Genomic DNA, 24,434 nt, shown 5'->3' with positions numbered 1-24,434 from the left:
TTTAATCGCACTGTACAATGTTTGGCTTCCTTTAGAGAAATGTATTTGCATTTTTTAGCTGCCATAAAATGTACTTTATTCTGCGTCATTGTTCTGCATTGCATGTTGTACTGCTTTGCTAAGAAATTTGGCCAAGTGCGACAATGTGGGGTTGGAGCTTGTTGCGAGAGGTATGGGGATCGATACCCAGCACCATAACCAATTGTAAAGGGAGCATTCGGCAGCTTGGCAGGTAGCGCCAAGCGTAGGCAAGCAATCACGCGACACAGAGCAGCAGAAGCTTGATGTGGGCGAGTTGGTTTTGCATACTTGAAGAAAAGAGCGCTACGAAGACGCGGACTAAAAGAGGAACGCCTTGTCCGTTGTACATGTTTCTCTTTTAGTCCGCATCTTCATAGCGTTCTTTTCTTCAAGACACAGAGCAGGAACTGTTGGAAGCCCGAGCAGCTCGCGACAAGCACTGGCAATCCGGCTGGCCAAGTGGCTGCACATCGGGCATTGGATCAACGATTTGGCTGGCCTCGTCTGCGCTCTCTTCGACGTTACGCACGCAACTTGAGCGCAGCTGTGACGGGGTGCACTGCATTACGGGGCTTTTCGCCCAAGTTGTAATTTGAGACGACAGCTTTGCTGCTATGCTACCAGGCCAAAAGTACAGTATTCAGGAACGTCTTTGTTAGCCCTGCAATCCCCAAACACAGTTACACATGAAGGAAAACGAAGAAAAATTGTTGACCTTTATTTCTGGCGATGAAAAGTACATTTGTAAAAAAAAAATAAAGCCACAGCAAAATTTTATTTGAGGTAAAAATAATTTGGTATAATAATAACTGGTTTGCTGGAATATCAACAAGTGGTGAGCTTGCTCTAACGTATCGAAAACACTACTATAGGCTATGCGTTGAGTTTGCCGTGCTTAAATTAGAATTTTTTAGGCACCGTAACATATATACTACGTTGGGCATTACCGGGCCAAAGTTCAGGGTTTAAGAACATGTCTACCTAAAGTTTGTTTAGCAATCGAAAAAGAAATTGCGGCGGTAATGTGAAACCATACAGTGTGCATGTTGTGGGTTTCGACGCAAATGTTGCATGGCAGTCGCCGCTCCACAGCTGAAACATAATTGCTTGACAACTGCGCTGAGGTTTGTGATCAAGGATACAAGGGATGATGTGTGTGTTAAAAAACGAACAAACAAACATTTAATGCATTTGTGAGCAACACTTGCAGCAGGACAGATAGCCGAGGTATTCTTCAATGAGAACATGCTAGACAGGAGATTCCAACTTACTGCTGCAACGAGTAGATGTTTTCAAGCATATGCAAGAGCAGCAGCAGTGACGGGAGCTTCCAGGCATGCTGCTAATTATGGTTTGAATGTTATGGGGAAACATGGCATTGAAGTTTACATCTGCAGCCAGTATATAGTGGTACACTGTCTTTCTGGTTTCAAAAAGACCTTTGTGTAAAATTACGTTTCTTGAAGCTTATTTGTCATTGGAAGCTTGTTGCATGGAAACAATTAGCCTCACCTATTGATTAGAATGTAAAGAATAAGTGGTGCCCAAATTCACGTCACAGCGATGGTTGCCTCTGAGCAACAGATCTTAAAGGCTATGCTTTTGCTAACTGTACGCACCGGAAGCAGAAACGAGTCACAGGCGCCACGTTTTCGTCATCACCTATTGTTTGTGGTGAATAAGTCAACCCAGACATTGTCTATGTTTGGCGACACACACAGTATTGGAAAAAGTCGAGACTTTGCTGGGAATTGCACGACAATATGCACTATTTGTGAACACTTCACCACTCTTGAGAAATGTGTGGCTATAGAAAGCAACAATTCAACCTGAAAGAATAACTTCAATGAAGCTGTGCCAAATTGTAGGAAAATCAATTTCTGGAGAAGCTTGAACAACCGTAGCACTGGGCCATCAATTGTAATACTGCTGATGGTAGACCAAAGAGCAAGGGTTGGTGTGGAAATTGAGTGTACCACGTGGCAAGAATCAAGTCAATTCCAATTCCATGTAAAGTTAATAGAATAGTAGGTTGTTCTCGGTAGTGGCAAGTTTACCCAGTGGAATAAGCTTGGCTTGGAGGCCACCAGGTTTCTCTGGGGCTGCTTCTAACACCCATCCATCTGTGAGAAGTGCCTTGCCTTGCCTTTTCAACTTGGCAGCTCAGCGTGCAAGCCCAATGTGACGCTTCACCATGTGGAGGGATAATGAGGGCTCGCTTAAGCATTTTCACATGCCGTCCTCAGAAAATGGTAACATACCTAAAGATTCCTATGACTTTCACGGCAATGCAAAGCATTGCTTTACAATATGGGCAAAATATTGCATATGATTTGCTTATCACCTTTGTTCTTAAATTTTTGAAGTAGGTTATACATGCGATTATGGACCGGTGCATTCAGATACCATTTCTAAGTGCTACAGTCAGTGTCAACCTGAGGTCTTGTGCCGAGTTAAAAACACTGCTGTCCAGCTCGAGGATACTTTATAGAAATGCACCAGCCATTCATGTTCAATCATCGATGTGATGTTGCCGTGGAGGTGAAGTTCTTTTGTTATCAGTGTCTACCAGCACTAGTTGTGTTTTGGAGTGTGGAAAGGCACAGAGGGCAGTTGCAGTACAGTTTTGTGGGTGGAGATTGTACTGAATCCTTAGGTTGTCACCGAGTACAGTTTATATCTGCTGAATTAGCTGGAGCATGGCTGTTTGCATGACAAGCAGTGCTGTTGCAAGCTCAAGAGCAAAACTGTGAACCAGAAGGCGTCAGGTTTTGTCTGTGACCAGCTGTGCCAGGAAGTCCGTGCGCCACTCGGTGTTCTGAAGTGAGCGACGGGCTTCCGCGTATGGCTCGTGCAGCAGTGCCCGCACACTCTGCACCTCGGAACGAAGCAGGGTAGCCAGCCGTGTTTGCACAGCCGGCGAACACACTCGCGTCATGCTCTCTTTGGCGCCCGGCAACTGCCGCCACAGCCACTGCTCAAACAGTGACAGCTGATCCTCGTCCCTGAAGAGAAAGAAAGAAGGCAGTAAAGTCACTGAGACACTTGCCAATTGGTGATGCCACGCGCAGGGAAGGGAGATTATTAGAATGAAAATAAGAAACTTGATGAGGAATAACACACTGCACACATAGGAGGTAGCACAGCACCCAACAAAGAATCAGTGAGGGCAGTCTATTTAATGAGCTACAACAGCACACAGTTCTAGGTTCTGTCTCGCAATTCCTTGGCAGTGAAGTGGAAGTTACAGCTTGTGTCGTCCTATTGAGAGAGCAATCACATTGCGTCCCTTCGCTGTGAAACATAGTCTGCTCTCGAAAACACACCGTGCGTCATGAAACTTCTCTGCTGACAGCAAACTTAACTATCGTCTCAACCGATTCAATGCAGGTAAGGCGAAAAGGTATGTTCGTGTCGACTGACAAACTGTTCGGCAAACATCTAAGCTGTCATTTTCATTAGTACTGTGTGAACCTATAGCACACCAGCCAAATATCCAGGTACATTTCTCTGTTTACCCTAGTAAACATTTCGGAATGTTCCTTTGAGACTTTTCCACGTTCTCTTAGCACTGGAGTGACAGAAAGCTTTGCGGAGTGGACAACGCATTTGTCAAGGTGGTATCAGTAAAACGCCGCAGACAACAAATAAAGGTACTTCGTCAATTATTTTGTCTGCCTCTCATAGGTCACCACTGTGTGCACTGCCTGTTTGCATTGAACAGAAATGAGAAGAAACGAGATTGGTTAAGATGAGGTCCTCGGGACTATATCGAGCATATAAACAGCTTGATATTACAAAGATGCGTTACACCACATATATTATAATCGGAAGTAGGCCTTAGCCTGCAGCCCCAAATGCAATGCAGAGCCTCGCAGCCTTCAGTGCCCTGTTGACAAATTGTGACCGAGTGCAATGTTGCACAAGATAGACAGCTGTGACCCTGTTGGGCGTTTGCCCTTGGTAGGTGTTTTGCAGCGCATTCTCTGTGGAGTCATATGGTAGATGGGAGATCAAAACACAGCTAACCTTATAAAAGCAATGACGGAATACTGCTAAGATCTTTGACCTTGCAGTGAGGTAGGCTAAGTAAAGGCTAATTTTGCTATTGATTTAGGTACTGTGACAAAAAGAAAACCAACAAGCCTAAAGAACTTCAAGTTCACCGCAGGACGAATTTTTTATCACAGGCTTACATTGCCCAGCACAAGATTTAGTGTCATGTTTTCAACCCTGCCCTCTGGCACTGCTGCATGAAGTCTGTAAAAGAAAAAGGACTCTGACAATGGTAACACATAGCTATACTTAACATGTAAAAGTTACTACAGTAGAATCTCTGTAAATGGAAATAGCTTAAACGGAACAACAGCCTTATGGTTGGCTGGTTTATTTAGGCAATCAAAAAAAAAAGTTTGTAAACGAAACAACACGTTTTCTAAACCCGGGTAAACAGAACTAAAGATATTACCAAAGGACAAAACTGAGTGGCCAATCTCAGCGGCATCGTCACAGGTGTCACTGTTTGTGCCTTTCCTTTCCGGGCTTTCTCTCCAGCTCTCCACGTTCTCACCAAGGTGGCTTTTGCTGGTGTTTGTTGGTGCCGTGGTTTCTTTGTGTTGGCAATGTCGGTGAGCTCCGAGTTTGCTTAGAGCTTCCAATGGCAGCGCAGTAACGCCCACGCAATGCACTCACAATGGAGACGAACATGAAAGTTATCGATGACTTCGAGAGTGGTTGCTGCACTAAAATGGCAATTCAAAAAAAAACTAAATGACTCTTTATCTATTAATATATTGTCTTGCTAGCTCTAGTCGGTGGCTGCATTTACGTAGAAACTTTGCGAGTAAAAGCGTTGCAGTCGCATCTGGTACACCTATTATCTGATGTGCGCAATAAAGTAGTTGCCCCTTTCAAAAAAGCATCTTGTGCACCCTTGAACTCAATCTATCGATAAATGGAACTCCCAATAAACAGATCTTATTTTCCTGGTTCCTTGAGCTTCCGTTTAACGAGAGTCCACTGTATAACTACCAGTAATACGTAGTACGGCACATTGAAATTTGTGGTGAGGGCAGCCTCGTTAAGTTGTGGAGACCAAAGCGACATGCGGGCTATGAAATACGCCATAGTGGAGAGCTTCGGTGTTATTTTGATGACCTTGGGCTGTACATCTGTGCAGACCACTTGCACCTACCATCTAAAGTGCAGACCACCTTGTGTGACCGTTCCGAGTTGATACTGAATTTCTTCGATTGGTCATTTGGGCCACCCTGGGATTCTGCATATGCCGCCCCTCACTGACTGAAAGCAATGTGTTTGGTCCTCCTGGATATTCTGGGAAGGTTAATCAGGGACTTGTTCTACAGATGAAAGGCCAGGACTTGCAACTGTGTACGGAGGAAATTGCTGTACACCTTTTGTGGGGGAACCTGCTGTTCTGTTTTCCAAAACAAGAGTGTTTTTGCATTCTGCCTCCGTGGGAACGCAGTTGGGGATCAAACCTACAACCTTGTGCTCGGTGACAGGATCTACTGTAGCCACTGAGCCAATGTAGTAGGTGAGGTCAGTCTCCCGAAGACCAGAGTTTGTTACTCTTGCACACCTATTTAGGGCAAGTGTGCTTAATCTTGACCTGTGGCTAGCTGTCAGTGCAGCCCACACTGGGTAGCCAATTTGATGATGGGGCAGCTGACGACAAAGCCAGGGCGAGTGAATACTGGTGGCAAGCACGAGATAAAAACATGGCGTGTGTTATCGCAGTTACTCTTTCATTCTTTCTGCCAGTTACTGCAGTTCCCGGCTAACGATGGCTGCCCCCTACAGGCATTGTAAATTCTGGTCTATAGTGCAACAAAAAAAAAAAAACACCTCAGACGTATAATGGTGGTGTCTTTTCCTCGATGTGAAAGGCGCTTAGGATAATGTAATGCACGAAGCCACTCTTGATGCCCTCGAAAATAATGGAATTGGTGAACAAACGTTTCAGTGGATTCAGAGCTACCTATTCAGGAGATCCTTCTTTGTTCAAAGTGTGGATGGCCGAATCACTGACCGTTGCAACTGCAGGGCAGGGTTCTCAGCCCCACTTTGTTCAACCTTGCAACCATTGGACTTGCCGAGGTTCTGCCACATAAAGTGTCAACCTTTCTGTATATGCCGATGACATGTGCGTCTTGACCACTGCAGTTACATATCCCCGGCTGTGTGCACAAATCCAAAAAGCAGTGACCAGGACATTGTCACACCCGCATGCTCAAGGTCTTAGCATTTCAAAGGAGAAGTGCACCTCAGTCGCTCTTACCCACAAGCCCATGATCTGGTACCCCGTTTTTACTGACCACCAAACCATATTTTATGCAATATTTTACCGATTCCTAGGTTTTATTATTGACAGGGACCTTTCATGGAGCCCCCACATCTCATATGTGAAGAAGAGGCTTACCTCTATCGTTCCTATACTAAGGGTTCTTGCTGGTAAAATGTGGGGCACTTCTGTGGCATCTATGCTTCAACTATACATGACGTGCTTCCTGGGATACTTGCTATATAGCACACCATTCCTGTTCAATGCTAACAAAACTAACACTCGTGTCCTACAGAGCACTCAAGGCCAAGCCCTTCGAACACGTGTGGGGCTACCCCGATGTGCTTAACTGTGCTTAACGAGAGACCACCCAATAATGACTTGTATAGCTGTTGACGTACTCCGAGCGCATGTTTGCCATATATCCAGAGTTCCTGACCACCATCTCGCTCGCCTGAGAAAAGACCCAAGGCAGCGTTTTCCAGATCAGTTGCTGCTAACCAGCACACTTTGTCATTGAGATACTCGCCCGCAACAAGAATGCCGTCTCCTCTGTGGTGCCTGAAAAAGCCTCCTGTGCACCTTGCTGTTCCAGGAATCGCGAAGAAGGCTAGCCTGACCTCCGGGGCTTTAAGAAGATCACATCGGAGCTTTTGCATAGTTTGCACACTAATGGAATCCATGTTTACACAGACGGTTCAGTCTTGGAAAGTTTGATCGCTGCCATTGTCATACCATCTCGATCGGTCGTCATCAAGTATAAGACTTCACATGTCATGACATCTACAGGTGCTGAACTCGCTGCTCTTCGCGCTGCTGCGGAATTTATTGCTGTGGGATACATTGATGGAAAGAAAAACAAAAAAAAGCGCCACTTGCATATTGGAAATACTTTATGACTCGAAAGCGACCCTCCAAAGTGTGCGAAGTTTACGACTAACTGGTGTCCCAAATTCATCAAATTTGCCATTGCGTTACTGAAGGAGGACATGATAAAATCTTTCAGTGGCTGCCAGGACATTGTGGCATCGTTGGTAATCACCTCGCCCATGATGCTGCCCGACTTGCTCAAGTGGAAACACCCACACTCCTTGTACCTTTATCAAGATTAGACAAGAGATCTTCGCAATCTCGCTCGTACCATCACATTGAGTCACCAGAGTACTCCGTAGAGCTCCAATCGTTGATTATACACTCTCAACCAAGCATTAAAACTGCAGTTACCAACAAACGTTTTACGGCGTGACGCAATACTGATGTGTTGGCTGTGGGTAGGAGTATCCCTCACTAACTCTACAACTATTGCACTAGAATGGCCAACTCACCCATGTGCGCTAAGTGAAATTGTAAAGAGACCCATCAATCATCTCCTGTGCCACTGTGCTTGCTTCGATAAACAATGCCCAACTCCCCGGTGTGCCTTGAATAGACTGAACGACAGGCCAGTTACAGAAGCAAATGTCCTGGGAGCCTAGCCTCACAGCTCATCAGCCCAGAAAGCCATTCAAGCTCTTCTACAGTACCTCAAGGCGAGAGACTCGAGTGCCAGTCTTTAGATATGCTTCACTTGGCTTGGTGCATGCGAAGTGCGATCAAGACTCGTGTCTTCTCTCTCTTTCTTTCACTCCCCAGGTGTAGGGTAGCAAACCGGACAAAGTCTAGTTAACTTCCCTGCCTTTCCTTCCTCCTTTCTCTCTCTCTGGTTTATACCTGTCAAATGCCAACTTTCAATGAATGCTGACACCAAAGGCCATTGAAATGCATGTGCATAATTGGTTTTGATGTAAGCGCATCAAATGACCCATTGAGCAAAAAAGCCAGCGTCTGTAGCAGCAAAACGGCACTTAAATTCCCACTGATTGCGATGGCACGTCATAAGCGCGACACAACACCACGTCACCAGCGTGCCTTGGCAGAGTGAAACAGCGCCGCGGAGCTAAACGGTTAGTTGTTGGCGAAGCAGTCGCACGACGTACACGTGCGGGTGTGGCCGTCTCACTCTTACAAGCTGGCGCGCATTCCGTATCTTTCTCGCTCACCCCCGCTTGGCTTAGTTGCTGCACGTGCATGCTGGCCTTGGTGGCCGCTGCTGCTTCCTCGTTTTCTTGTCGTGCAGAACGTCGCTGGCATGTGGTCCAGCGGTGGTGCGGCTGGCTTGGGCAGCACGTACCGGTATGGTACATTACTCGCAGCACAAAACCGCTCAGCAGCGTTGAAATGCGCATTAATGCTTTTGCATTCACAACTCGTAAGTGCTGAAGTGTCTGTGGATTTGTTTCTGTGTGAGCTTACGGAACGCAGCCAACAGGGCTTGCGGATTTATGGTCACTGAAAGTTAGCGTGTGACTGCAGGACTACATGCCATGTGGCAAGAACAAACTAGGAACGTACTGTGCGCGAAGGCAGAGCACTCCTTCAGGTAGCAGCTCCACATTTGCCTGAAAGAGGGGTGAGGCTCCGTCACAGCAGATGTAGAAAGCGCTGTACAGACGCGTCAGGCCATCCAGGGAACACAGCCTCCTGAATACTGTGGTTGAGGTGGAGAAATGGCGGCTGGGCTGCCCTGCGGTCAGCGACCAGAGGGCAAGCCGTGGTGGTACCCGGCTCTGCTTGGACCACAGTAACTGCTGCACGTCTATTTCGCACTGGTGCCTCAACATGGTGCCTCCAAGGACGCAGACTGTGATGGGGCCAGCAGCACCACTAGGAAGGCAGCAGCTGGCGCCGACCACCAGCGCGTCCTCCTCGAGCGACGTCCTGACGCCGAACGTGACTCCTGGGCTCACTACGAGCACAGCAGGTGGCGGATGCTCCCTGAAAAAAGTGGCAGGGGAGGTTGCACATGTATGATTGATTTGTTGAAGCGGGTTCCCTGTCTGCTGGTATGGCAGAAGAGTGCAGGAGAAGTCTGCTGCAGAGTTCCCTCTTGCACTGAAGAAAGCACCTTCGCCGAAATGTTACAAATAGAGTGGTAAGCGAATATTTATTTAAAGCCTATTTACAAAGTATAGCATAACAGTAAAGATGGCTGCTAGCCTAGAGTAAAAATCCTGCATTGTGTTTTTTGTCACATTGATTAGCATTGTCGTGGTCGCTGCACTTACAGCCCCGTTACACTATGATGCATGCTGCTGCCTCCTGTCACTAGCTTTTCATATCGTCAAATTTTCTGGTGGCAAAGCTTGGCACATTTATGGTACATTGAACTGGTCACTTTCAAGCACTCCAGAATGCTCTCGCAGTGCAGTTTACATTTGACTGGTCAAAATCGAGTGTTCGGAACACATTCGACTGGTTCATTCCAAGAACCGTATTCTGCGACGATCACTTTAGGCGACACTATTGCCTCAGCCTTCAGGCATGCGCCGATTGGCTGGCTGAGCAAAACCGGATGCACAGATTGGCTGGTTGAGCACTACGTCACACGAATGCGATAGTATCGCCGAAAGCGATTGTTGCAGTTCCCAGCTCAGAGTGCTTGGAAGCACTCTCTCGGTGAAGTATGGGAAAGAAAAAAAGGAGAAGTTTGAAGGCTGCTATGCAACCAAATTGGGGTACATTAGCATAGTACTTGACTATCAAAACAGCTGATGCACGATTCGCATAGCTGACATTTTAGACACATCAATCCTGTGCTCAGGTACGCTGCAGCAGCGTGTACGAGCTGCGACTGACAGAGTGAGGACATTTTTTTTGTTCCGAGTTTACTAGTGGGATATGAGAGTGCCATAGAGAAAGGGACACTAAAGGAAAATATTAAGTCGAGCTAGATTGAAACATTAAGCTTCTACAATAACAAATTGGTCACTCATAACGATAACAGAGCTTTTCTATGCGAGAAAATGATAAAAATGGAAAGTCAGAGTGGCCCCAGCTGTCGTGGAGCACAGTACCTTTCTCACTTGATGCATGATCTGACATCAGGGCCCTGGGTGGTGCCAGCCATTTACTAGCTGGGGAGACGGAGCCAAAGCGGGAGGTTCAAGGAACGCCGCCGACACAAATAGAGGGGAGGAGGAGTGGCTGATCCGCAGATAGCGGCAGAAGTGGTTACGTGAAGATTATGTCATGGGCTCAGTTATGGAACGGGCGATTCAAATTAAGGAGCAGCAGTGGGACGTTTGGTGGCAGTTTTCTACACAACAAAGTCATATACTGGCACCCATGAAACGGTGATAGACTTCTAGGCACAATTAAGCTACCGAAACGACTCAACTTAATTTTTTTCATTTAGTGTCCCTTGAAGTTTGATAGACTAATTTCAAGCACACTGGTGTTTTTTTCATTCTGGCCCCGAGTGAACGTGGCTGCTGCTGCTTGAGTCTGAGCTTGTGCTCAGCAGTAAAAAGCTTCTGAAGAAATGCATGTATGAGGCCATAGCCACTTTGAGTGCATCTAGGCAGATGGCGAAAATGCTGTACTATAACCACCTAGTGGCTTTGTGGCACAAAGTCATTCTTCTCCAAGTCCTTTAAGTGTTCCTATAAAAGTTTTAGCCGAGACTTACATGCCAGGTAGTCGGCTGAAGCGGAATCCCAGTAGCAGACGACGACCCCAGACGTGAATCCAGGAATCCAGCAGTTTGGCTTCTTCCGGCACTTGTGTTGCTTGTTCCACTTCTTCCGCTGGCTGCTGCTCCAATGGAAGTACTGGGAGAAGTGCTGTGTTTCTGACAGGGCTGCTGTCAGCGGCCAACGACGGCCGAGTGGTCTCGTGCAAAAGCAACTCTGCCTGCTCCCGTGCTCTTCTGAGCTTTTCAAGTGCTGCCTGGCTCGCCTGTGCGTTGAAAGTGAAATGAAACTACACTGCAGTGGCGTCACTACAGATGGCATGCACTTTAGCTGAGAACAAAACAGTCGAGTGATGGTCGCAAGTGTGGTATAAAACTGGACTCACTGCCAGGGTGTCTGAACAAAGTGTTTTTCGTTCTGATCTTAGTTTCACTCCACCGAAAAAAGTTGCGTTCTGGTTCTGTTCTGGCACACAGACACATGCGCGCACACACACACACTCAAAAAAGAGAAATGATTTGTAACAGCTCATAACGGTTTTGGCTTGCATGCAAAAATTTTCAAAGCAATGTAACAATCAAAACATAGTTTTTACTTTACTCAAAAAGTCAACTATGAATTATGAGATCCCACTCAGAGCCTTGAGTCAAGGCACTGAGCATGATTTCAGAAGCAGAACGTCACTAAGTGTACTCAGCAAAATGCAAGACCGCTGTTCCGATAAAACGAACTGAAACGAAGATAAATGAACAATAAAGCTTCAGTGATAAAACATTGTACCCGTAGAAAACAAAACGATAAGCTCTTCAGTGTGAAAGCCCTGGGTTTTGCGACAAATGCCGATAGAACTGAGCAGCAGGGTTAGATTAGTGGAGTGCTCGACTGGCTATTGCTCACACTATTCCTGCCCGAGATGCGTGCTACTGCGGAGCCCGGAGATACGCGGTAATGTTGATGCTGCCTGACGTCAGTGGTTTCAGATTGCTGACTTTCCCGTCGAAACGAAAACCGATAAATATATTTTAGTTTCACTCTGAAATGAAATAACAAATAATGTTTTGGTTACACTTTCGTTCTGGTCAAAAATATCATTTTTTCTTGTTTTTGTTTCGTTCCGACACACTGCCAATTGCAACATGCTACCTGTGGACAAAATGTGAGTGGAAATCAGCCCAACCAGTGTTTTAGCTGCAACAGCCATGTGTACTTGGTACTCCAATCAAATGTTGGCCAGCATATCTGAGGCACCTGTTTATATCCTTATTTATTATACGTCTATCCCACCGTAGGCTTCCATCTGTCAGCCACCACCTTGACTTCTGTATGAACCAGGTGTTTCTCCTTATGTAGAACACGTGTAGGAGAAGGTGTTATATGTAGGCCCCTACCGGTTTTGAAGATAGGTTACATGACGGCATTTTATCCTGGTTAAGGTATCAAAAATGTCTACTTTCGTGAGCTTCTCGTGATGCCTTCACTCGTATATTAAATGTAAATGTTTGCATGGAGGCTGTTTTGTACCTGCACTATTTGAATCTAGGTCTAAAATTTCGTTGCAGTACCATTTTAAGAAACAAAAATTGTGGCACAATCTATCGAAGATGATTGTCAAAGTCAGTGATTTCCTGTGTAACCTGCTCTATATTCCCATGACAGCTGTGGCTCATGAAACCTTATGGACACGTCACACAGACACACGAAGTAATAATCTCACTGCCGACTACAATGATGGATGCTACTACAACACAGCACATGTTGTAATTGCTACACCCCAGCTGGAGCTCTGGAGCAGCTCCCACAATCCCTGGTATACTGGTTGAAATTTTCTTGCAATGGCTATCCATCAAGCAGCCGTGTTTAACGCTGAGGTGTCTGTTGCAGATGGGGCACTATCATTTTAAGGGAACACCAAAGAGAAACTCTGAATTTGTTTCGATTGATTAGGTATTCTTGAAGTACTCTGCTTTCGTTGATTTTGCAGTAATGGTTTGATTATTAGGACAGAAAATGACGACTAAAGCTGCATTTCTGATTTTCGTATTTAAACCCTTTGCGTCGCAGAGTGCGAAGTATTTTTTAGCATTTTGGCCATTGTGGTTCAGTACAAGCTCTCCGAACTTCCCAAGTTCAGTCCTTGGCTGTCATAGAATGCAATGCAGTCCATGGTCACCGATAAAAATTTAACTAGGCCCAAGCAGACAGCGTCAAAATCCATTACTTCACAGGGAGCTGGTGCTGGATTCGAGGTGGCCTCGCCACCTGTCTTTCTCTTTCGCAACTCTTTTTGGTAAACGAAATGCCTTCTTGCTGTAATAGTGGCTTTGCTCGCATTGTGGAAGGGTAATTTACTGACACAGTTGAAATCTTTCCGTTGTATTAACCCTTTAATATATTTAGGGCTGCATTCACCTTGTCTCACCTCGGCGGGCCCATTCTGGGAGGCTGGCCGAAATTGGTACATACCGATATCATGTACACAGTGCGGAAGTTGTCTATTCGGGCACACACTGGGTGGCCTGTGTCATCTGCTCGACAAGGCAGCAGGAGGCGCATATGTACCTAGTGGCCCAAGCTCGTAGACAACTAGGGTCACTGCGTGTGTGCCCCTGTTCATTGTGCGAGGTTGTCCAACCATCCAAAGTGGTTGAAGTAGCTAAAGAAAGGCTACTGCTTTAAAGTAAAATAGACCCAAGTGCCCCAGTCATTGTACGACTGCAAAGGCCACTCACGCCCGAGTAGTGCTGCAGTAGGTCGACTAGGACCTGAGAGGCCTGGCCACTGGCAGCGGTGGCTTCCTCTTCTCTTTCGTCTTGCACCGCAAACTGACTTGGCTGCAGGCAGCGGATGCGGCTACTCGCTGGCTCCCATGCTACAACCTGCTCGCTGCCTAGGCCCAACAGGTCCCCGCAGGAAATCTCGGGGCCAGGTTCGATGCGGTCACCCAACTGAAATCAAGACATGCAGCTTTGTTCACAGAGAGGCTGTAAGATGGACCAGCAAAATTGCACGATCAATGGCGTAGAGTTTAAAACTATAACTATACTAGAGCAAAATTCAGCACTTATTTTATCGCGATAATGATGAGTACATGGATTTGTCTCAACCACAGCCTTTGGCTCCAGACAACTTTCAAGTTAAAAAAATTTAAACCTTGTGTGTCATTGCAAATTTAATGCATGGTAATGATCAGGATCATTTACTCTAGCTCATACCATAATGTTTCTTAAATATAAGTATAAATACCTGCTTAAAATAGAAAAGACAATAAGCCACAATGAATTGTACTGCCCAAACGACACCTAACTCCAGTGGCATGTAGACTCAAACATGGTGACACTTGTTTATTCACTGAAGATTACAACACTGAATAAGCTGTGAACATAAAACACTCAACTGCTCTAAAGAAACTGTGTTACTAGCACACAACACAGCTAAGTAATGAGGAACAGTACAAGAAGCCACAGCATGCTTTCTCGATAAAGCCAGGCCAAATGTTACAAAAATTCATGTATTACCATGGTGGTTAATGAAACACCAGGTCAACAATGACAGACGACAAAAATGAAATTGCAATGCTGACTAGTTGAGCCAACTAACACAGCTATATAATCAAGCAGCGGGGGAGACAACGAAACGGCTCGACCGAGGCAGCTTTCTGGCACCAAAGACATTCTGAGAAATGGAAGCAGACACAAATGTAAGCACGCCAGCATACCTTTGGCACAGCAATGATTCTACAGAAATATTTTTTTCTGCTTCTTAGAACTATGCCTTCTGTGCTACTCGAGCACTGTCACAGGGCTCTGAAAAATACACAATAATAGAATACGATTCGTTTAGTTCTCAACCTACCTACACTTAATTTGCAGGTGCACTTTGATAGCAGCTGATTCAGTCAATCTTTCGCCAGTAATGCTGACAAGCAAAAAAAGGGCAGCGATGGAACCAAAGTTGCAACCAAAATGACGCCGTCCGTCGAATTTGCACTGAGTACTGTCGATGCTGATAGGGTTTCTGACCTGACCAGTGCACCCTTTAACTAAGGCACACTGGCATGTACAAGGGATCCCACCATCCAGCGGCAGCAGGCTGTTGCTTACTACCTCCCCGAGTCTTCCAGCCGAATACTGTACACACAAGGTCATAATTCAGGTGATGTGCACTAGGTTATTAGGTGTATTTGTGTTTGGTGAATAAAGCAGTGCGTGACCTGTTGCCATAGCGATCACTGCAGACTGTTGGGAAATTAACAGTGCTGAGACATGCTGACAAAATCGTTTTATAAAAATTCTGCGGTTCCCACGCACTGTGGGAATCGATGTAAGCGAAGCTTTCTATGCTTTAAACTTATGCTGCTTGTTCGCAACTGCTGCCGTGTTTAGTGGTAGCATTTCCTAAAGCACCTCCATACACATTTTTGCTGACCAGCAAAAGTGGCGGTAACGTGTGGATGGAGGGGCTTTAGTGTTTCATTGTCTCGCCTTTTCCCTCTTCCGCCATGTATGTGAGTGAAGAATGTCAAAGCTCTTGTTCCCTAATTTTGCGACTATTGGTTATACCCACCTGCTCTCTTTATGTCCTCTACCATTCTATCTAGCTCCCCTCTGGACTATTGTACATTTAGTACAAAGAGAAGCGCTGCAGTTTCTGCAATGCTTTTGAGTCAGGTCACGGATAATTACAGCTGTCTAGAGGGTATCGTGGCGATGCCCAGGGAGCTCCATAGGGCATTCTGGCGGCGTAATAGAAAGGTACAAACGAGTTTCTCGTGTCACCCTTGCTCTCTGCTGTACTCCTGCCATGTGTATACGCGCTCTGAACCACCTCGCGATGTGGCGTGCGAGACAGTAGCAGTGAAAATGTTGAAGGAAGAGTCAAACAAAGCTTTCCTTAAAAAAAGAAGAAAAAGAGAAAGAAAGTGGCGGAACCCATCTCGCAATTACTGTCGACAGTAATGCACTTAGCATTGAATCAATATAACGACACAATGTATTGCCACCATTGAGACAAGTTATGTATGGGTCATGTACTGCAGTGGGACTCCTCTTCTGCGCTTCTCTAAGAACACATGGTGCCATCTAGTGCAGCTGCCGCAAAGCTTGGCTTTAGAAATGCATGGTGCACCAGTGCATGTGAACACTGAGAATTGTTACCTTGCTTGCCGCATACTCAGTGGCACGCACCCAGTGCCTTCGCAGCACAGCTCGCTAAGGCACTGGCATGACAGGCGTTCATTTATAAGCTGGACACACCCAGTGCATTTGTGGCGCAGCCTGCTAATGCGTCGGGTTGCTGTCCTTGAGGAACCCTTGTGATGTGGGTTAGATTCCGCTCAGCATTGGATAAGCTAAAAAACAAAATGAAGAGGGCTGTGATGGAACCAAAGCTGCCGCCAAAATGGCGCCATCCATTCAGCCTGCCTTGAGTGCTCTTGACATGGATAATGGTTCTCACCCGACTAGTGCACCCTTTCCTTAAGTACACTGGCACTCAAGGCACACACATTTATGCACTTCTCTGTAGCCGACTGCTCGATTTTTCTGTTGCTGACTTCAGTGTTGAATGCTGCTTCCTCAGTGCTTCCTCCTTCCAAATATGAAAAAATACTTTGAAATTTGTGAGGTCACAATGGTGTACCAATTATGGAGTTACAGCTTGAAATTATATATATATATATATATAAAGAACTTTGGCTTCCATTAGCTCTCAGCACAATATCAAAGCTATACATATAGCTTTAAAAGAGTACTTTATCAGTCTAGACTAATTTACTGCTTCTCTTTAGTGTACATTTAAGATCCAGACAAGTGGAGCTTATGAGTATGACAATGTTACCAGGCTGCCTAGTTGTTTACTATTTCGCGCAGCATGCATGTCTCACCTGGAACCGCCCACTCGCATCCTGGGAAATCACTGCTCCACCACCGGAGCGGAACCAGATGAGCATGTAGTCCAGGCTGCCGCAAAAGAAGCTCCCTTGCAACCGTGCAACATCCACAGACGGCAGCTGGCACCGGTAACGGGGACAGCCGGATTCAATCACCAGCACTGAACCAGACGCAGTGCACGCAACGGTCACATTATCACGAAACACTGTCTTGAGCTGGTCCCAGGACGCGACCGGTGCATCACTGTGTTCTGAAGGTAGTGTGACAAGGCAAGCGGTGAGATGGGACCTTTCGTACAAAGAGCCCAGGAACAACATTGTCCCCAGTTGGGTTGTCCGAGTGCCAGAAGCCGCAACAAAGCATGCGCCTTCCCTTAGTGCCAGGACACAGAGAAGAACCCAGTGTGGCTCACAGGGCTCTCCAGTGATCGCTACCTGGCAGCTGGTACCAGACAAGATGGCTTGGACAGACTTTTGTTCTTCCAAGGCTATCGTGACAGAAGGGCCACCCGCTGCAAATGCACGAAGTGAATTATAGTTCACCACCATTAGAATAGTAAGAGGTTATCCAGTATTATCTAATCTAGGTGCCCTTTCTTGTTTCAGGATGAAAAAGCAACCTGCAACCTCCCTTCTCTAAAAAAGAGAGAGAGACAGAGAGAGGGAGAGAGAGCATATCAATGGGATCACACGCTTTGCTCTTAATGCAGGCTGGGGTTGCCTGAGGTGATGTCGCAGCAAAGTTTATTTTAAAAATGTAGCATAATAAGCAGGCCTGGTTGAACTTCTTTATGCTGTTGTTGTGGAATGTTGACAGCAATAGAAGCAGAAACTTGTGTTGCAACATGGACTCCATACTGATCTTTCTGCTCCATACTGTTCTCTAGCTGTTGTTTAAAACATTATCTCCACAACTTGTATCTATCCTGTTACTGCAGTAATGCATCAGCTAGTTCATCTGACAGGATTGATGGATTCCAGCCTGCCTGTGTCATTCCAGATGTATGAAATGTTTCACATACTACTTTCATGTATGCCTCCAAAACTGGTTCATCAGTTTCCTACATACAAGTACTGATGTGTCCTGCCCACATTTGCTTCGACAGCATCTGTTATATAATGTGAACAGCTGCCATTCAGCCTAAATTTGGAATTGCAAATTAAGTGCATTGTTAATATCAAGCAATCTCCTACCACGGCAATGAAGATGACACAATAATTTTCAAGAGTAAGCCCATGTGTATCTCCTGGTGGGGTTGGAAACAAACATAGAAAAGCAAGTTAGCATATTTTCACAGCCCACATTTTCACGTCAACTGGCACGAACCAATGAAACAAGATGTTCGCTGCGTTAAATCATGATAGAAAAACGATTTGCAGTTTCCTGCATAGCACGTATAATCTATTCACTCATAAATTCAAGATTGCTGCCAAAAAATAAATAAAAAGCGCCATGGAGAAACCTTCAGGCAGTTTCTTAAGCACTGGGGGCATTCGCACGAAATGCAAACAATAAAGGCAATCTTTAGAAGTTTCTCACGGCATCTATAGCTGTCGGCAACAATATATATTCCCGTGTTCAATTTATGGTATTCAAATAGCAGTAGGCATCTGTGAACGAGTTCTTGCTTTAACGCCGTGATCTGATAACCAGAGTTGACTTGTACGCGCCCTCTTACCGCCCCTGCAATTCTCATAACTGAGAAATATAAGGCGAGAAGTTGCGTGATTTATTTATTGCACTAAGTAAATAGTAACGTTTTCTGCATTTGCACGAACTTCACCCAGTAATTAATGTAGCGATATCGCTTCACAATGGCTTTCACATGCACCGGTTCTCGCGACCCCTGGCTGTTTGACTCACTTAGCGGCAGAGGCTCGAGCAGCAAGCGGCCAGGCGTTAGCTGGACCAACGTCGGACCATCGAGCACGGTGCATTGCGAGGCGTCGGCTGCCACCTCTCTGGCTGCAGTATTGAACGTGGCGCTCTCCTCGTCCCAAGTGTACACTGCGTTCCCGGCACGGAGCGCGAGCGTCTCGAGCCCGCTCGACCAGCAAGACACTCTTGTCAGCTCGCAATCGCGCCTGCGGCCGGGAGCAGTCACGACGAGCTCTCCCGTACCCGGCACGGCCTCGCAGGCATCGCCTTGGCCCCGAGCTAGGAAGGAGCGCACCAGGCAGCGGCCTTCGTCGGACGTCCGGGCGGCCCACAGTTGGTAGCCGAACACGGCCGTTGACCAGCCGCCGGACATCGGTTGGTCGCAGCTGATCGTGTTGCCGCGATGAAGCTGCGCCGCGGATTGAAGATCTGGTCAGCCGGGGCTGCGGTAATTCAGCGCAATTCAGACGCTCAGCACACACGCTCGCTACGTCTACGCGCTTTCGCTTAGCATTTTTGTACTCGGCGCCATAGCAGTTGCATTTCGCAGATGCGAAACTGCGGCCTTCTAAGCGGGGAAGGTTTTGCAAAATGTTGATTTTATTCTTATTTATAACAAAAGTAAAATTTAAATGTCGAAATTACTTGACAGCTGCATTTTTATTAGAAAATAAAATTGGAACAATGATTAAAGATAGGAAACATTTTTGTTGTTGCAAGTCAGCACAAGCCGGAACCGTAGTCGGAAGCCACTAAGTTTGTAATTCTAAATAAAAATTATCACCCAGGAGGCCGCCGGTGAGCGCGTGAGTGCCCTTTTATTCATTTGTGTATGTATCTAGATTGTGCGAACACAAATTCACAAAGCTTTCTCACTCGTTGACTTGGGTAAAAGTGCCCGTGCAGTTTGTATTGCTTCCGATAGTGTCTCTGGCCCGATGTCAGTCACCCCTTCCGGTGCTTCATCGTACCAGAGGTGTCCGTTGGCTGTGTTTTAAATGCCTTTCGACGTCTTCAACAGGTCTTCGATTACGAAGAGGGTGCTGGGCGGTTCTTGAGAGTCTTGAGGCATGTACGCAAGCAGTACGCCAGGGACACCGCAGCAAGGTGAGTCGTCGTTTTGACATCCGTATCCAGCTAGGGCACTGCAGATCGCGTCCATCGAATTTACGTACCATAATCTGAGCATCATCAAAGCAGCTCAGCATTGTGGTGGGCTTTCTATGCACATGAATAGTATAGCCAGCTTTTTGGCTCGTAAGATTGGCAGCGTAGTGTAAGGACTCGAACTGGCACTGTAGACATCGTTGCACTTCCTAGTTGACATGAGTTGGTCATGGTTGCAGCCAACTATCACCACATTTCATTGGGCACTATGCATCACCGCTCCCGTGCCCTATGATAACGCAAGCTGTGCTCTCGTTGCCCTTGTAGTTCTGTCCGTGGTTACGCTCGACTGACGATAGATGGATAAAATAAAGACGTGTGTACAGTTGTGTAGGATGCCGACGAAAAGGCAAATGCTTGACAGAGTGCCAATCCCGTGCTAGATTACACTATTTCCGGGACTGACCCACTTTTTCCAGTATTTTCCTCGTAGCAGCTTACGCTACGTAGAAACTGTGCCACGTTGCACCGACTTCATAATCGTCCAAGGTTGTGATGCTTTGTCATTTCGTCAGAGTACAAATGCCATCCTCTCATGACATATACCACATGACATAGCCATAGGCAAGCACACTTAGTCGCTGATAATGTCACAATCCATTTTTCTCTTGCTTATGCTCATTTGATACGTAAGTAGAACCCAACAACTGCTATGCTGTAAGGCCACATCGAACAGCTGGCGTAGAAATTCTGCCATTGCTGCCATACAATTGTCTTCAACCGGGCTGTCATCGTGTTGTCCTTCCACACAAGTGCGCTCGTGACCCACACACATGCAACTACACCAAATGCTTCACACCTAAGATCTGCACAATTATTTCCTACTTTGGCACTATGTTCAGTGTGGGCATTCAAAAAAAGAAATTCAGCATGGTAACATTGACAGTGTGAATCTGGAACAAAGAAAACAAAAAGGCTGGAAGACAAATAGCTTATGCAGCATTTCAAGGTAGCTATGATGCATATAACCAAATCAATATGGTTATATGAGCACCAGAAATGCCTTCACGACAGATCACTATTGAATTGCCAAAAGGTGCACAAATACATGTTTCTTAAGGACGTGGAGGGACATTCCCCTCAATAATGACAACGGGAAGGGTTTTTGTCAAGAAAATTCAGAATGAGCTCTGTGACCGCGGCAACGGTATTGTCCAGCACAGCTAGAATTTCACGCAGTGAATTGTAGCCAATGCTTACATGATATATAAGTAGTAGTAGCATAAGGACACATGTTTCTTTTTCAACAATTTGCGTTGTTGTCTGTGCTCGTTGCCCGATTATGTGCGCTGCCCTCTTCCCCTCAAACCAAGAGTTGTCAAATATACCAGCCAAAGCTACAAGTACATGGTAGAACCTTGCCAATGACAGGACTGAAGTGGACATCTTAGCACCAGTTCTTCTAGTGTTCCATGAGTATTCTATTTGGCATTGAAGTTCAACTGTTAGCTCATAATCATCTTAGACAAATTATATTCACTTCGATGCCAGTGTGTTGTAGGCTCAAAGGCAGATGTTTTGACATTACGGCCGAGGAGCTCAAAGTTGTAGCCTCGTTACATGGCTTTAGTCATGCTAATTGGTGAGCAAGGAAAGAAAAGTTAATTTTTACCGATATCATCTCAAAGAATGATAACAGATGCTAGCTTATCTGTATTCGTGTAGAGGCCAGCCATTCCTGTCCTAGCGGGAGCACTGCTCTGCACCTCAGCAATGCAAACCACTTTCACAATCACCAACATGATGGGGTTTGATAAGAGGGGTGAAATGATTAAGGACTTTGCTGGTTGTAGTCAACCACATTTTAACCAAGCGATGAGGCATCAATAAACACAGAAGGTGCCAGTTTCTTTCTTTTTTTTGTCATTGAATTTCTTGTTGACTTTGCTTGCAACTTAAAAGTTGGCATGATGAGTAGTAGAACAAGGAATGCCACTTCAAGCCAATGTTTTGACCAGTGGACTTGTCTTCATCAGAAACCTGACCTAACCGAGGTTGCATTCCGAAGTGAGCAGCTATTACACAGTTGCTACAAGCTCATTATCTTGAAGAAGCATGTCTGACATTGTGTTTGCGTCTTGGGATTTCGTAATGGAGACTTTTAGGGACAATGGTGGTGGTTTTTATTGTGCTTGTCCATACTCTGCATGTTACGGGGCGTACTGCACTCCATGTGTTGGCTCTCAGACATGGCGTATACATGTTTGTGTATATCACTTCTGCACTTGTTTAGTGTATTCATTGTAGTAATTGCCCATGTGGGCCTAAGTGAGCACGTGATCACATATGTTGGGTGTTCTAGACCTAAGCACCTGGGATGCATAGCCATGCAGACCTAATTTGGTTGTATGAGTTTGCCATTTGCCTGATTTCGGCATGCGGTTGTGTGTTTGGATTAGGATAGACTAGAGGAGTCCCCACTATATTTTGTTTTCAGTGAAAATTTTATATGGAGCCTTAAAACCCAAATTCAACTCATTGTGCGGCTCAGAAGAGGCAGAAAAGACACAATCTGAGTCATGTTTCTTTACTACCACAAAAAAAAAAAAATGAGTTTGGAAAGCAATGTAATTGTAATTTCGATTTTATTAGAACTACACAGATCGGGATGACCACGCATGGGTTTAAACAGGCTCAAATTTTCTCGCCTAAAATAAAATAAATGCAACATGTTTTTGCAGTAATAGACTTATGAGTCCCGGGCAGGCATCCTGTAAAATTTTAATCAAAATCGGCAATGATTGTTCTTTTTAAAATGACGTTAAAATAAGCCAATTCTTGCTAGTTTTGCAGTTTTCGTGTTTTCTGGATGTTATTATGAAATTTATATGTAGTGTAGCTGCATATTTTGTCTTAATTCGCAAGAAACCCTTTGACGATTTGTAAGAAAAGTTTTCAGCTTTACCTTAGCTAAAATAGCCCCACAAAACCACTGATTTCGTGGTCAGTCAGAGAGGCTTACTTAGAAAGCAGTTTGGGAATTCTTCAAAGAATATTGTGCACAACATAAATATAAATTTCCTTGGGCCAGTATTTCTGATAATGCATAATTTCCAAAAAAAATTTGGCGGTGTACAATGTTTTAGTTTTTGAGTGATAGATGTACAAAGTTGCAAAATCTGCAAGTCGTGAAAATGCTCTTCTGCGCCTTTAGTGAATTACAAATTTTTTAGAGAAAAAAACCATGAGGTACCTCACAAAACAAAGGTTGACCCCTTTCTACAGAGACATTTGGCCACATCATACACAATTTTCATTGGAAACAAGAAATAGCCTGGATCCCCCTTAAGTCGGTCCTCATCTGAACGCACCCTTGAGTATGAATTCATTCATGCGGCACACATCTCTGTGGGTTTGTGGGTTGTATGAAAATTTGGTAGTCTTTCGAATTAGTGTACTAGCTATGTCTGCGCCATCCAACAGCATCAAAATGTTGGACGGAAGCATCACTGCCACCTAACAGAACTGTCGGGAACCTCCAGTGCAAATGACTGGAGGACTATGTTCATCTTTGTCAATTCCAAGATGTAATTTCTTTATTTAAATGTAAGTGCCACTGAACTTGGTGTCTTACTTGTAATGAAAAAAAAAAAAAAAAGATTGAACATAGTTTGACGCACATGATGGTAACTGTGTATCACCTGTTACCGTTTGGCAGCAAAGTGAATCAGTGTGTTTGCAGTGATTGTGTTTCCAAACATGGGCACGATGCCTTCATTGTTCATCATGTTGACGTCACTTAACGATATGTGCCTCATTGTGCTGTAGCTGGTGCTGGTTATGTCTGTAGACCTGGCCTTGAGCCTAGCAGGTTTTGTATGGAATGTTTTAACTTGACACTTACAGCTTTTGTCATCTTCTATTAAGCTGAATGGCCACAACTGCAGCTTTAGCAGGCCACAACTTTCTGAGGAGATGTTTTGACCTCACTGTCTGCTGGAAACTTTGTCTCAACGGGTGTATTGTTGTTTCATATATTGTTAGGTTATCTGGCATCTTATGAAAGTTAACGGGGGACAACGTTTATAGAGAAAGCATTCAGTGTAGCGTAACTACCACACAGACGCAGGAAGAACAGGACACACACGCAGTCCCGTGTGTCTGTCCTGTCCTTCCTGTGTGTCTGTGTGCTAGTTATACTACATTGAATGTTTTTTGATGACATACAAACAAGCCAAAATTTACAACTGTGGAACACTCATAAGGGCTGTCTTAGTCCTTGCCAGTTTGCACTTCTTATGAAACATTACAGTGGGCAAATGAAACCAGTGACGTAGGTCCTTGAGTAGTAGATCAATAGCAAAGCAACAGAAGGATCGCATGTTCTGCCACTAGAATGTTACGTACACTTAGCCCTTGTGGGGGTGAGGGGTGATTGCACCAGCGGCAAGAAAATCCTAGTATTTTCAGCATGTCAACTGAAGTACACATGTTTGACATCTGCGGCCGTCAGCATCTTCACTTGTGTAATTCTGTGCAACACGGATATGTTCCTTGCTGAAAGCTGCCAGCGACACTTCTCTGCCATGGAATCTGAAGCCTAGTACTCCATAGTTCATTAATCCAGGGCAATAAACTGCCAAACTCGTCGGCTGAACCAGTTGGACAAGATACTATAAAACATAAGGATATGACACGTGGAAGTCACATCACTCATTTGTGCAT

General features: G+C 45.4%; 2 protein-coding genes across 5 annotated transcripts in view; one reads left to right on the top strand and one right to left on the bottom strand.

Annotated features, from left to right (window-relative positions):
• Positions 1–713: 713 nt before the first annotated feature.
• Positions 714–18,975, bottom strand: LOC126517713 (uncharacterized). Its single transcript, XM_050167503.2, has 6 exons — positions 18,588–18,975; positions 16,718–17,235; positions 13,566–13,781; positions 10,833–11,101; positions 8,717–9,139; positions 714–3,026 (listed from the first exon to the last, which is right to left on the bottom strand). Exons 1-6 carry the CDS (start codon positions 18,973–18,975, stop codon positions 2,786–2,788), a joined length of 2,055 nt encoding a protein of 684 aa, XP_050023460.1. The 3' UTR covers positions 714–2,785.
• LOC126517725 (FGFR1 oncogene partner 2 homolog) overlaps positions 18,964–24,434 on the top strand; it is a 29,489-nt gene continuing 24,018 nt past the window's right edge. Inside the window, exons 1-2 of one of the 4 annotated variants that reach the window (XM_050167519.2) lie at positions 18,964–19,050; positions 19,624–19,709. In XM_050167519.2, coding sequence (XP_050023476.1) covers positions 19,673–19,709 — 37 coding nt within the window. In that variant the 5' untranslated portion in view covers positions 18,964–19,050; positions 19,624–19,672. Of the gene's footprint in view, positions 19,051–19,304; positions 19,433–19,623; positions 19,710–24,434 lie in introns of those variants that run through there. The other 3 variants (XM_050167520.3, XM_050167517.1, XM_050167518.2) reach the window with 3 other exon arrangements.

The sequence above is a fragment of the Dermacentor andersoni genome, chromosome 11 (genome assembly GCF_023375885.2).
Source record: "Dermacentor andersoni chromosome 11, qqDerAnde1_hic_scaffold, whole genome shotgun sequence".
In the NCBI taxonomy this organism is placed as follows: domain Eukaryota; kingdom Metazoa; phylum Arthropoda; class Arachnida; order Ixodida; family Ixodidae; genus Dermacentor; species Dermacentor andersoni.
This window is presented reverse-complemented; position numbering and strand designations above follow the sequence as displayed.

Bases quoted from the DNA above. Each gene is read 5' to 3' on its own strand.
- LOC126517713 (XM_050167503.2), bottom strand. From the start codon at position 18,975: ATGTCCGGCGGCTGGTCAACGGCCGTGTTCGGCTACCAACTGTGGGCC. The intron at 17,236-18,587 runs GTGAGTCAAACA...GTGCATTTGCAG, and splicing joins GCTCGAGCCTCTGCCGCTAA to CGGGTGGCCCTTCTGTCACG. The intron at 9,140-10,832 runs GTAAGTCTCGGC...CACTTTTTTCAG, and splicing joins TTCAGCCGACTACCTGGCAT to GGAGCATCCGCCACCTGCTG.